This window comes from Rhinoderma darwinii, chromosome 3 (assembly GCF_050947455.1).
Source record: "Rhinoderma darwinii isolate aRhiDar2 chromosome 3, aRhiDar2.hap1, whole genome shotgun sequence".
NCBI classification, from domain to species: Eukaryota; Metazoa; Chordata; class Amphibia; order Anura; family Rhinodermatidae; genus Rhinoderma; species Rhinoderma darwinii.
Genome location: NC_134689.1, coordinates 231,272,591 through 231,285,492, shown reverse-complemented (window position 1 = coordinate 231,285,492; position 12,902 = coordinate 231,272,591). Strand labels below are relative to the sequence as shown.

General features: G+C 35.7%; 1 protein-coding gene across 1 annotated transcript in view; it reads left to right on the top strand.

The window, feature by feature from the left end:
- Positions 1 to 11,865, top strand: part of PLXNA4 (plexin A4) — a 715,975-nt gene extending 704,110 nt beyond the window's left edge. The window contains exon 32 of the mRNA XM_075857507.1: positions 4,629 to 11,865. Within this exon, the coding sequence (XP_075713622.1) occupies positions 4,629 to 4,724 (96 nt within the window). The 3' untranslated portion in view covers positions 4,725 to 11,865. The remainder of the gene's footprint in view (positions 1 to 4,628) is intronic.
- The last annotated feature ends 1,037 nt before the right edge of the window (positions 11,866 to 12,902 follow it).

Below are 12,902 nucleotides of genomic sequence, written 5' to 3'. Positions count from 1 at the left end.
TTCACTGATAGAACGGCATCCTCAGGCTTTCCCACAACAGAGTCTATGACATTGTTTGATGACTGATACTTCCTATTTATGTATCAACCACCCTATCAGAAGGAGGGTACTGTTCCTCATGACATGGCTTATTGATGTGTCATAGCCGATTGACGTGTGAAATCGTTATATACAGATGTAGACGTCTTTAACTTGACTTTTAACGCATTAAATAAACAATGGCTAGATCTCTTATCTTGACCTTTTCAATGACTTTTCAATGGCTTTTGTTGTGTGATATCACGCTGCAGCAAGTTATCAGAATCAAGTTAAAGATGGCTACATCCGTATGAGGTAGACAATCATATTATAAATAGACATTAATAAGAGTTAAGTTTCAGCACACCAGCAGTTAGTAGGGATTCTTTATTTGTGGACTACAGGATATAGGTCTATTGGTGTATATACATAGTCACAGTTCAAACTTGATTGACTCATATTTAATACACACTATCAATGTAGCCATCTTTAACTTGATTCTGATAACTTGCTGCAGCGTGATATCACATAACAAAAGCCATTTAAAAGTCATTGAAAAAGTCAAGATAAGAGATCTAGTCACTGTTTATTTAATGCGTTAATAGTCAAGGTAAATACGGCTACATCTGTATATATTTTGCAATTATTAAATAAAGCAATACGTAAATGAGATTAATTTATTTTAGACTAAACAGTGCGACCTACCTCCTGTTACCTTGTACATTATGTCATCATTTAGTTCTCTACCATACCACTCTTCAGTAATATTACTCCTTACTTTCTGACATTGTACCATGCCTTTGATTTGTCGACTTCAGCTCTTTTTCATCATTCAATTGTCAACATGCTGTGTGCTAATAAAATAACCTCCACAATATTTCTTCTTGTTAATTAGACATAGTGAAAAGTCAAAGTTACTGTATGCTTTAAAAAAGAACAAGTGCCAGGGCAACACTGTCAGTTCCTTCTAGCCACATCCCCCTCTACAACAACCACAACAAAAAAATAAAAATGACTTACCTACAACCCCCCCTTCTCCAGCACCAAAAGGTGACTATGCTTATATAGAGAGGTTTTGTAGAGTGTAGTCATTCGACAGTCTGAAGAAACGAATAATTACAATGGGAAACCCCAACTTTCACTTGAGTTTCTCTTTAGAGGGAAATCTATAAAACTGATATATTTTCAAAACACTGTACAATTGATGAAACTATCACTGAAAACAAACATATGTTGTAGCAACACAAACATCCAATCATTATGAATACTGTGCATAATAATATAGCTTACATGACTAGATCATTATAGTAAATGGCGAACTGAAAAAGGAGTGGAGGCGATGTTCGGTCATTCTCCCGTCGCTTGTGTGAAGGAACTACGGGAGTAAGTGACAGCACAGCATGATCTCGCGAGATCACGCTGTGTTGTGGATTAAGCTGGACATGAATGGAGAGAAGTGTATGATGCTGATTGGTTAGCGACGTAAACTTCTCTTTACTACGCCCACTTGCTAAAGAGTAAAAAAAACGCCCACTAGGTGTCAAAAATAAACTTAAAAGAAAAAAACAACAAAACACACATTACTTATCTACATTAAAGCGCCTGCTAGATTAGGTAGAAGATAGGGCAGTTATGAACTGGTGACAGAGCCTCTTTAAATAAACAGTGGCAAGAAACTTTAACTTGACTTTTTCTGTGGTTTTCAATGGCTTTTGTTGTGTGATATTATGCTGCAGCAAGTTATCAGTCAAGTTTGCTACCTCTGTATATCAACCTTGTTGACATTCCCTATAAACTTTTTAAAAAAACATCATGAATGAATAAGGCTGGGTTCACACGACCTATTTTCAGGCGTAAACGATGTGTTTTACGCCTCGAATTACGCCTGAAAACACGGCTCAAATACGTCGGCAAACATCTGCCCATTAATTTCAATGGGTTTGCCGATGTACTGTGCCGACGACCTGTAATTTTACGCGTCGCTGTCAAAAGACGGCGCGTAAAATTACAGCGTTGTCAAAGAAGTGCAGGACACTTCTTGGGACGTAATTTGAGCCGTTTTTCATTGACTTCAATGAAGAACAGCTCCAAATTACGGCCGTAATTGACGCCTCACAAAACGCGAGTACGAGCAATTACGTCTGAAATGCAGGAGCTGTTTTCTCCTGAAAACAGCTCCGTAATTTCAGCCGTAATTGTCGATATCGTGTGCACATACCCTTAGGAAAGATTGGTCTATTCAATTGATGTCATCTTAATTATACTGCAATAACTGCAATGCTTTCATATCTTGTAAAACCTAATTAGAAAAGCATATTTTTCTACGTTTCAACTCATAGTGTTACCATTGTTGCGACCATACCATCAGAATGACAATCTTAATAACAAAGGCCAAGTCATTTGAGAAGCCTTGCAAAATAAATAAAAATCAATGAAAGCTGCACATGCTAGAACATTTTTGTGAGGTTATAATTAATATTTTGTGAATCTTAACTACTGTAGTTAAAGAACATTAAAGTTAAAGACAGCAAAAAATATTATTATGTCTTTTTATTTATTACTTGGTTTAGTAATGCGAACACATGAACATAAACATCTGCTCGGAGGTTGTGTTTGTTATTTTGTTGTGTTTGCAGGCATCTATAGTTTTTTTTTATTGCTTAATAGTTCACTTCTTTTCCCATTGCACATAGAACTGCAGGACTTGTTTGATAGCTTCTATCTGGGTGTTGATGAATTAATCTCATTACAACTAGGTCGCTGCATTTCTTCTCTATCTCTTTTTGAGCCACTGGTACTCCCTTTGAAAACATTGCTGTCTGCTCCTGCCAGACGTTTGCCACACAATATAATTAGTCATTACATACTGCGCTTTTCACTGGTTGATATCGCCCCAAATACTAATTGGTTTTCGAGAACAAAAGAAAACTTGCTTAAGCTAGTGATACTGTACTACTTACGGGCTTGTGATTTATACGTTAACAAATGATAGACAAACATTTTCTAAGAAGCCTAGTCTTTCAGTTTGGCTATGTCAATAGGATCATGAACAACATTTTAAGTTTTGAGAAAGTTTATGCTTTTTTAAAGTATATTATTTTGTTATTTTTTTAGATAATGCTTACTGTCAGACCACATAGGCCATCGAAACAAACTACAAATTTTATCAAATAACAAAAAATCTGCTTCAATGTTTAAAAACTTAATTGATCAAAACTTCAGACTGCCGATTCTTAGAATCTGACATTTTTGATTCTTTTTAAAGACTGCAAGTAAAAGTTTATATCTTTTCCATATATTTGGTCTTATCATTTTTTCTTTGTATGGTTATATTTAGTGTTCTGTGCGTCTAGGACCTGGCTACTTATAGGATTGTGTTTTTTTTGTGATATTGGTGATGTGGGACAAATATGGGAGTAGTCGGAAACTCACTTCAATTCACTCACCAGCCTTTTCCTGCCCACTTTGCTCTGCGGGAGAAGAGCAGGGCCAGAGTGGGACAAAAAAGCGTCCCTGGTACACAAACATTGCCAGCCAAATTACAATGTTGCCCCTCAAATATCTGTAAACTAATAAAATCAGACCCCTGACCAGACCCCTTAATTAATTGCAGACCCCAGACAGGCTTCTAAATAAAATCAGACCCAAAACTAAACCCCTTAATTAATTGCAAATACCAGATCACTAAATTCTGCCCCCAGAATAGACCCCACCCCTTCATATATTTAACCTCCTTGCTCCCGGACTCCACTTCAGCTATGGACACACCGCACACAAGGTCCTAATGCTGGTAGCATCAGTACGTTGTGTGTACCGCAGCACACTACATCTTGATACGGGGCAGTGTCAGGACCCAGTGCAACAGCTCCCGGAGATAAAGAGGAGCTCAGAAACAAGGAGGGTAAATATCATGTGCCATTATCAATTGTATAAATCAAATACATAATGGCCAGATATCTGCCTGTTAGGGCAGATAACTATTCCCGGCCTGGAGAAGAGTAGTGCTTGGTGACAGAGACCTGTCACTTTACTAGGTAAGTATAGACTGTTTTTTTTTTAATTTGAGATTTGTTCTACATGCTTACATTTTACATTACTCAATTCATTTACTGTAAAACTGAAAAAGCTATTACACAGAAATATAAATTTTTATAAAAGTTTGTTAAAGTTAAAAAAAGTTCCCCTGTAGAAAAGATTGTATAAGAGAAACAAATATCAAACAATTTTCAACATCTGATTCTAGTAACAATATAGAAAAATAGTTATATATGCAATATTAAAACGCTTTCTTGCAAAATAATTACTGTCCAAAATGAAGTATCAACTTTGTACATAAAAAAGAAAGCAATTTAATATAAATTTGGTTCTACTAAAAAACAAGCTATGACTTTTCCATTTCCTCTATACTTTGTTTTGATCCTTTGAACAGTGTGAAAGTTAGTTATTATAGTAAGTTATTCCGAAATTATACATTTACTGTACGAGAACAAGAAAGGATATTATGTATTTTGCACAGATTTACCTATTTATTGACCTACACCTTTACTTAAGCTAAAACTTTCCACGACTATGAATGTATCTTTAAACTAGTATGCTTTTTCTTGTTGCAGATTTTAACAGCTTTAGATCAAGATGACCAAGCTGGAAAGCAAAAACTTGCCTACAAATTAGAACAAGTCATTGCCCTGATGAGTATAGACAGCTGAAAACTGTTTTTCCAGGTTACCCTGGAAGGGATAAACCAAGCCGTGCCTCAGTCAAGATTGTCATCTTTACCAAGTGCAAGTTCGGATTGGCTGGACGCAGGGTCTTCTGCTTCCTCTTCTTCCTTCTATGAACCTCATGGATAATACAAAATGTCCAGTGGATTAAAGGAGGACATACAATGTGGGAAACATTGGGATACAAAAACATTCTAGTTAAGACCTCTGCTTACAGATAAACTGTAATGCTATCCAGTATGGAAAGCTAGATGGTCTTATATGCTGTGCTGCTTGTGGTTTCTTTCCCTGCCATGTTTTGGTATGGATGGAATATGAACCTAGTATTACTGAATTTTAAAACATAAAAAATGGAAAATTTTGTTTGGCAGAAAAAGGCATTATTGATATCCCAGCTACCTGACTCAAGTTGTGTCTTCATGTTAACCGTCAATACGGAGCATAAAACAAGAACATGCAAAATTCCTTTAATCTTACAGAGGCCATTAGAAGAAAGAAGTTACTCTATTTAGTTATCATTTTCCCTGATTAAACAACACAAATAAGTTATTGTCCGGCAAGCTATTCAACACATCTGCTTTTATGTTCCGAAGAAACAACAATTGTGTGATAAAATCAAAGTTTGAAGCAACAAAAAAGACCATGCCAATTACTTTCAATATGCATATTAATGACTTATAAGCTAAGTATAAGAAAACATCATACTCCAGATCCCGGGTTCATCTTTCAACTTACAATTTTATGTATCTACAATTTCATCATCTGACAAAAACAACAATAGTTTTCCTATTGTTAAATGTGAACCATCTAAAGTTTCCCAAGTTGTGATATTGATCTGTATAAGTGAAGTCCTCACATTCCAAATGGTACTGTAACAATCAAAGCTTCATGGTAATTTGTCTGTAGTGTATAATAACAATAGTGGGTTATATGCTAAGACATATTGTAAAAAATACAAAATGATGTATTATATATGTTTAAGGATTTGGATCCATTGTTTTACATACAGGCAATTACAAGGTGAAGCTTTTAATGGATCAAGGTAATTGAATACACTTTAGCACAATTCACTTTAGATCTAACATATAATGTAAGATAGGGGAAAGGAAAACTGTCACCCATTTAGACATGGGAAAGCCATTTTCATTCATTAAGTCTTGAGAGGATAAGACATGTTCTTGAAGGCTTGAAATGTAAAAGTGCATCACTTGTTTTGAAACTGCCATTTGGAAAAAAAGGAGCACAAAATTACAATAACCATGCAAAAAACAAACAAACAAAAAACAGTATATCAGCACAATTTTTATTTGGAATTACAGAAGAGAATGTCACCAATTGAAAAGGTTAGCATTGCCTGCAAATGTAACCAACATAAGTGACAAGCAGCTACTCATTTTAAGGCTTCTGCTTTGAAATTCCAGGTTGTACCAACTTCTTTCCAAGTTTACGCTAACTTGTTTTGTAATTTTTGCAGAATTTACAGTTCAGTATTTTAGAAAGTGAAACCGTACTTTTTCTTTGTGGGACAGGAGTAACGCATACAAATCTTCCTATTCTGTAAGCATTATTATTATTATTATTATTTTTTTTTCCCTAATAAAGTTCAATTAAAGGAATATGTTAGAAAAAATTCAATTTGTAACATGCTGGAAACCGATACAATACAATTGGTTCTTGTCTATTTTTGTTGAGAGCACTTAATCCCTTATGCACCTTATTTAAACTATTCATAGCATTTGCTAGGAATTAGCTGATCGTTTCTGAACTATACATGCCATTTAACTAAAGTCTGAAGCTTTGGGGGGCTACTCTGTTTGCCAAGGGGAAGAAGAAGCATCATACTCAAAGAATTGTAGACAAAACCAAAGGTTAAGGTGGCACAACATTGTCACATCTCAAAGGCTTTCTTCTCACCTCGCTGATGATAATGATGAAAAGGACAAATCCGTATGCATTTGTGTCTGCACCAGTCCCGATATCGCGCATGAAATGTAGGATGATGATGATATGTAAACAATTGGATTTGCACAGCTGTATAGAAAGAATACAAGTAGACCACTATGCTATCTAATTCAATCGTATCTTTATTTGTATGATGCATATTTTTTTTCCACTTTTGATTCAAAGAGAAATGGCAACCTCAGACAATTAAAATATAAAAAAAACAAAAAGAAAATAAGTACATATAGAAAAATGTAACTTTTCGTGTTGACCATTGTGAGCTTCAAAGCTGCCTGTCTTTATTCCCTTTACTTTATTCTGTTATAATATTCTGAACTTCTTCTTGCCTTGAGATCTGCCAGATTTGTGCTGTGAATGTGTAGGGTCTTGGCCCTGGATTTCCAGAGGTACATACCTTAGCTTTCAGGTTATTTTTTTTTTGTTTTATTTTTTAAACTGAAAATGGCGCATGATAATAAAGTAAATTTTGAGAGAAAACTAAAGCCTTGCTGATGATGTGGATGTGGTTTCCATTTTATTCCTTCCCTTTTAAGTTTCTTCCTTAATTGTCTGCCTTGAGAGCATTGATCTGAGTGACTATATTAATGTGAAGGTGGAAACTTTATCAAAGTCTTCATGAATGGGTTTATGAAATGAATATATACTGTACTTGAAACAGTTAAGTGCTATAGTTTATTTCGTAAACCTACTGCTACAAATTTGGCCTTAAAACAATTGTATAGGTACAGCTTTAAGGCTCACAAATAAATACAATGGTTGAGGTCCTAATCCAGGCTACTAAAATAATACATTAGTTACATTGGCATTTTTAAAAACCAAAACTATCCCACTCTTTCCCACATGGAGGACCATTGAAGCCTATTGTACAAAAATAGAGATTTATTGGACGACAAAATAGGTGAAATTTAAAAGTATTCTGTATTATAGTTCCTGGTCATAAAAATAAAATTGTAGTTGTTCTTAAAAAAAAAGTTAATTAAAAGGAAAAGTTTGCAGTAATGATTTAGATGAGGAGATGAATCATTATTGAAAGTATTGAAAGTTAAAGGGAAAATACAGCTATTTTAATGTAAAATACCCAATTTGTCTAACATTGGGCTCAGTTTCAACAAATGTAAAATGTAGCATCCTTGACATATTGCTTCATTACCTCTTATCTGGTTTTAGTTCATTTCTACTCTGTGCAAGTAGGAAAAGCTGTTTAGAAACTGTCCACCATCTGCTCTTAATAAATATATCTATTTAGTCATGTATAATGATGTCAGTAGCGCATAATCTGTGAGTCTCATTGGATCATTAAAACCTTAATGGCGTTTTCCATTGATGAGGTATTCTTAGCATAAGTGGTGGGGGTCCCAGTGCTGGGATTCCCACAATAAGCAAAACACAAGGGCAACGATCCCTTCACTTCAGTAATGTTACAGTGTCATACACGTCTCTGCTTCTGTGTCTCTTACTGCAACTCTGCTTCTTGTCCCAGAATCAACAATTATCACCTATCCACCGCTGGGACTATCACAGATCAAACCGCCGTTCCTACTGACCTGTGGATTGGTGAAAATTGTTGATTCTAGTACAACCCCTTTAATGCAAGCATTATGTATTTATTTGTTAATGATTATTTTAACATTAATTTGTCAATGAGCGACAGAGTGTATTAAACTACATAAGGCACAATTAGGGGAAAAAAAGCTATAGCTAGGGTGCTCACTAATGGTTGCAAAGGGACTTTTTTCTAAGCTACACATAATAAAAAGTAAATAAAAAACTTAAGCAATGAAGATGTATTCTAAAGATGCTAAATTTTATACCTGAAGTCTATATAGCCAATGTTTATAAAATGTAAAATAACTTCCCTTTAAGTGTCAATGAGACATTCTTTAAGGTTAATTTCTAAGAAAAATGTAAACATGCTCATTTATTAGCAAATTAGAGCTAGAGCAGTAGCCAAAGTTTGGTAAGTTTGTTTGTTTTTCTTATACAGATATTGTTGTCTTCTTTTTTTTGAAATGTTATAAAGTACAGCCATATTCTTTGTCACATTTGAATAAGCTTCTCGAAAAATCGTAATTTTGTTACTGCCTGAACATGCTGGAAAAAAATAAAATTTGGTCCATATTTTCTAAGAATCTAATGCAAAAGTGACAAACAATAGGGCTGTAATTCCTGTAATAACCTTTGCTAAAATGCCCACAGCAATAGAAAAAGAAAATCAAAGTCACTGTAAGTAAAACAAACATAATTTCCAAACTTTGACTATCGCTCTGTTTACTAATATATGGTCACTTTTACATTTGGTCGAGGGGGTCCTCTATTTAAATTACCTAAGCAGATAATTATCTGACACCTAGTTTGCGTATGCTCATATCCTACTTTTGTAATGCCTTATAACCACCACTCCTTGTCATAATGGTTGAAAACATATAGAAATTAACTGCTTAAGATGGATTTAAAGATATAATGTTTCTAATTGAGAATAAACTGTACAAATATATTCATATCAAATATAAGAATTAAAATGAATAGGCTAAAGATAAGCTATTTCCAAACGTTTGATGCAGGGCATTAAACTTCACATAGATAATACAGACTATTTCCATTTGTCTGATTATATTATAAATATGTTTGATCAATCAAATGTGTGATACGGTCATGTTATTTTATATGACTGACTATGAAGTGTTACAGTTAGAATTTCATTATATCAAATTAAAACTCATAGAAGGCTTCCTTCACATGCACTTTATGATGAAGCCACCCTTAAAGTACAGATATGTCCTCCCTTACCTTCTCTCTAAATCCGACATGACATGAGATGTAAGGTCATCAGTATATGATCAGTGGGAGTCCGACAAACCGACCCCGCACCGATCAGCTGCTCCAGCTGCCTCCAGGCACCGGATGTCCATGCCGGTAGCAGATGGCTCCGGTCATGGAATAGCGGACGAGCTGCAGTAGTGCAGCTCTGCTTCTATTCAAGTGAATAGGAGCAGAGTTGCTATTCTGCAGCATGGCTGCTATGCAGTAGTCAGAGCCATCTGCTTTCGGGTCTGATTACTGCATACCGTACATAACATCTGGCACCTGGAGACAGCTGTAGCATCTGATCGGTGCGGGGTCCAGGTGTCGGACCCCCACGATCATATACTGATGACTTATCCTGTGGATAGGTCATCAGCTCTCCGTGCCTGGAAAACCCTTTAAAGCCATCCAGTAAACAACGTATACATTAAACTTATACTTTTTTTTAACATGGGAGTCTTTAGGCGACGGATGGCCGACCGACGTCACCTATCAGAGACATTTGTCGACCATCTGTTGCCCATAGACTCCCATGTTAAAAAAAAATATGCATTTAACATATTTAGTTTTTTAGCTGATGGCTGTGATGGATGCCTCTGATGGATGCCTCTGACGGATGCCATCCGTTGGCCATTGACTCCCATGTTGAAAAACGCAAACACGTAACGTATATGGTTTTTACTGGATGGTCCAAGATTGTGTTAAATTGGTACAATGCCAAATTGTATAACTAAGGCCCTTTTAGCATCACGTTGTGGCCTTCTGTTGGATTTATATGTTGAGAGGACACCCGATGTGTACCTCCAAAGGAAGGCTGCAATGTATCCCATTGTATGGCATACAGTTAGATACGTTGCCTAGGGACCCTGACCCTTGGAAAGCTCCTGAAGTCCCTGTCCATACGTATATAGACATTTACGTCAGGCACTTCTCCAGGGTCCCCGGCCTGAGGAAGCATCAAGAATCACACTGGGTAAGCTCCTGTACATATTGGGACAGTGACTTTAGGAGCTTCCCTGGGCCAGGGTCCCCGGGCAGCGGAAGCATCAAGAATCACTTTGACCAGGGATTCCGGCCCTGAAAAAGTTCCTGATGTCATTATCCATATATGGACAAGGATTACGTTGCAGTTGAGCTAATTTACCAAAGTAAATGAGGTACCATTAACAACTAGGACGAAAAATAAATAAATACAGATATACCTTATAGTTTTGGCAAATTAGTTCCATAAATTATGTGCAAAAATGATTAATGGCCTTTTAGCTACATTAATGATAATACAACATCCCACTTATAAATCTACAAAACATTGTATAACCTTTTCTACAACATGTTTAGTATAAAAAACAATATAAATAATAATATCTCTCCATGTACTAGTGTTACTTCTGATGTATTCCCCATACATCCCAGCAAATCTTATTTGTTTGCAAAATTATTCTATTTTTATATTGCTAATTAATTTACTTAATATACATGCTCTTCCTATTCATAAATTATATTCCTCTGTTAGAGTCACAAATACTCTGCTGTGGTATAATGCTCTTCTTTACACATATATTTCATTGACTTATTTAATATGGTCTTTTACGCTCAATTAGTGAACAATCTTCGAAGTGTCTTCCAGCTTCATAGGTATCTCAAGGAAGACTTAAAAAATAGTTAAGAGTAATGAAAAAAGGTAATATTTAAAATACTTCTATTAAAGTTATGTTGTCTTCCTGTCGTATTGTATTAAATCTAATGATTATTGAATGTGCAGCGTAAGACGTCTTTATTCCAATACTCATTAGAAAGTACTGTAATATATAGAGATTCTGCACATACCGGAACTTGCAAAATGTCTAAGCAAGACAATATCTATTCCTGACCAGGAATGCTAAGGGGTCAGTCATATGCGGCAGATTTTGAGGAAATTTCTGCGCCTGAAAATCTTTTATCAGAATGTTGTTGTTTCTGCAACAAGTGCATGGATTTATGCAAGTTCCATTCAGATGAATGGAAGTTATTTATAGTCGCAGAAATTTCTGCAACAAAATCTTCTGCGTATGACTGCACCTTATTGAATACTCTTCAAGCTGAGAACTCTGCACAAATCATTTTGGCTAAGGTAGTTTTTGATAAAGTTTCCACCTGTACAATCATATATTTAGAGTCCAGTGTTACTGATCGCCTCGAAGAGATTAAAAAAAATGCATATTAGAATGGAGGATTTTATTATCTTAGATATACTATTTAAATTGGAAAACAAGAGTTGTAACTTGGTAAAGGCAAGCTTCTGTAACTTTGTTATAATTAATTGTATACCTGTGTATGTAAATATAATGCATTCCTATTTTGCAGTTCAAAACAAAAAAAAAAACAAAACTATTTGTAATATAGAATAAAGTTTATTTAAAAAAAACTGTTAATTTTTTTTGTCTTCTTATATGCCATTGTGATAAACTAGTTAAAAAAAATACTCAGAGCAAAATCTATAGGGACAAGACATAGGGATTCTCACTTTGATGTTCTTTGTCATGCACGACCCTAGATCCCTGCACTAGGCTTAAAGAGGCTCTGTCACCACATTATAAGCTCCCTATCTTCTACATAATCTGATCAGCGCTGTAATGTAGATAACAGTGGTTTTTATTTAGAAAAACAATCAATTTTGACCAAGTTATGACCTATTTTAGATTTATGCTAATGACTTTCTTAATAGAGAAGTGGGCGTGTTTTACCTTTTGACCAAGTGGGCGTTCTGGAAAGAAGTGTGTGAAGCTGACCAATCAGTGACCAATCAGCGTCATACACCTCTCTCCATTCATGTACTCAGACATCGTGATCTTGCGAGATCACGATGTGCTGTCACTTACTCACACATTAACTTTACTGAAGTGTCATGAGAATGAATAGACATTGCCTCCAGCCAGGACGCTTCGGTAACGTTTGTGTGGGACTTACACAGCACATCAAGATCACGCTGTGCTGTCATTAAGTCCCACACAAACGTTACCAAAGTGTCGGGAGTGTTAATAGACATCGCGTCCTGGCTGGAAGCGATGTCTATTCACTCTCAAGACACTTCAGTAACGTTAATGTGTGAGTAAGTGACAGCCCATCGTGGTCTCGCAAGATCACAATGTGCTGAGTACATGAATGGAGAGAAGTGTATGACGCTGATTGGTCACTAATTGGTCAGCGTCATAGACTTCTCTCCACAACACCCACTTGGTCAAAAGCTAAAAAATGCCCAGTTGTCTATTAAGAAAGTCATTAGCATAAATCTAAAATAGGTCATAACTTAGTCAAAATTCATAGTTTTTCTAAATAAAAAAAACACTGCTGTTATCTACATAACAGCGCCGATCACACTATATAGGAGATAGGGCACTTATAATGTGGTGACAGATCCTC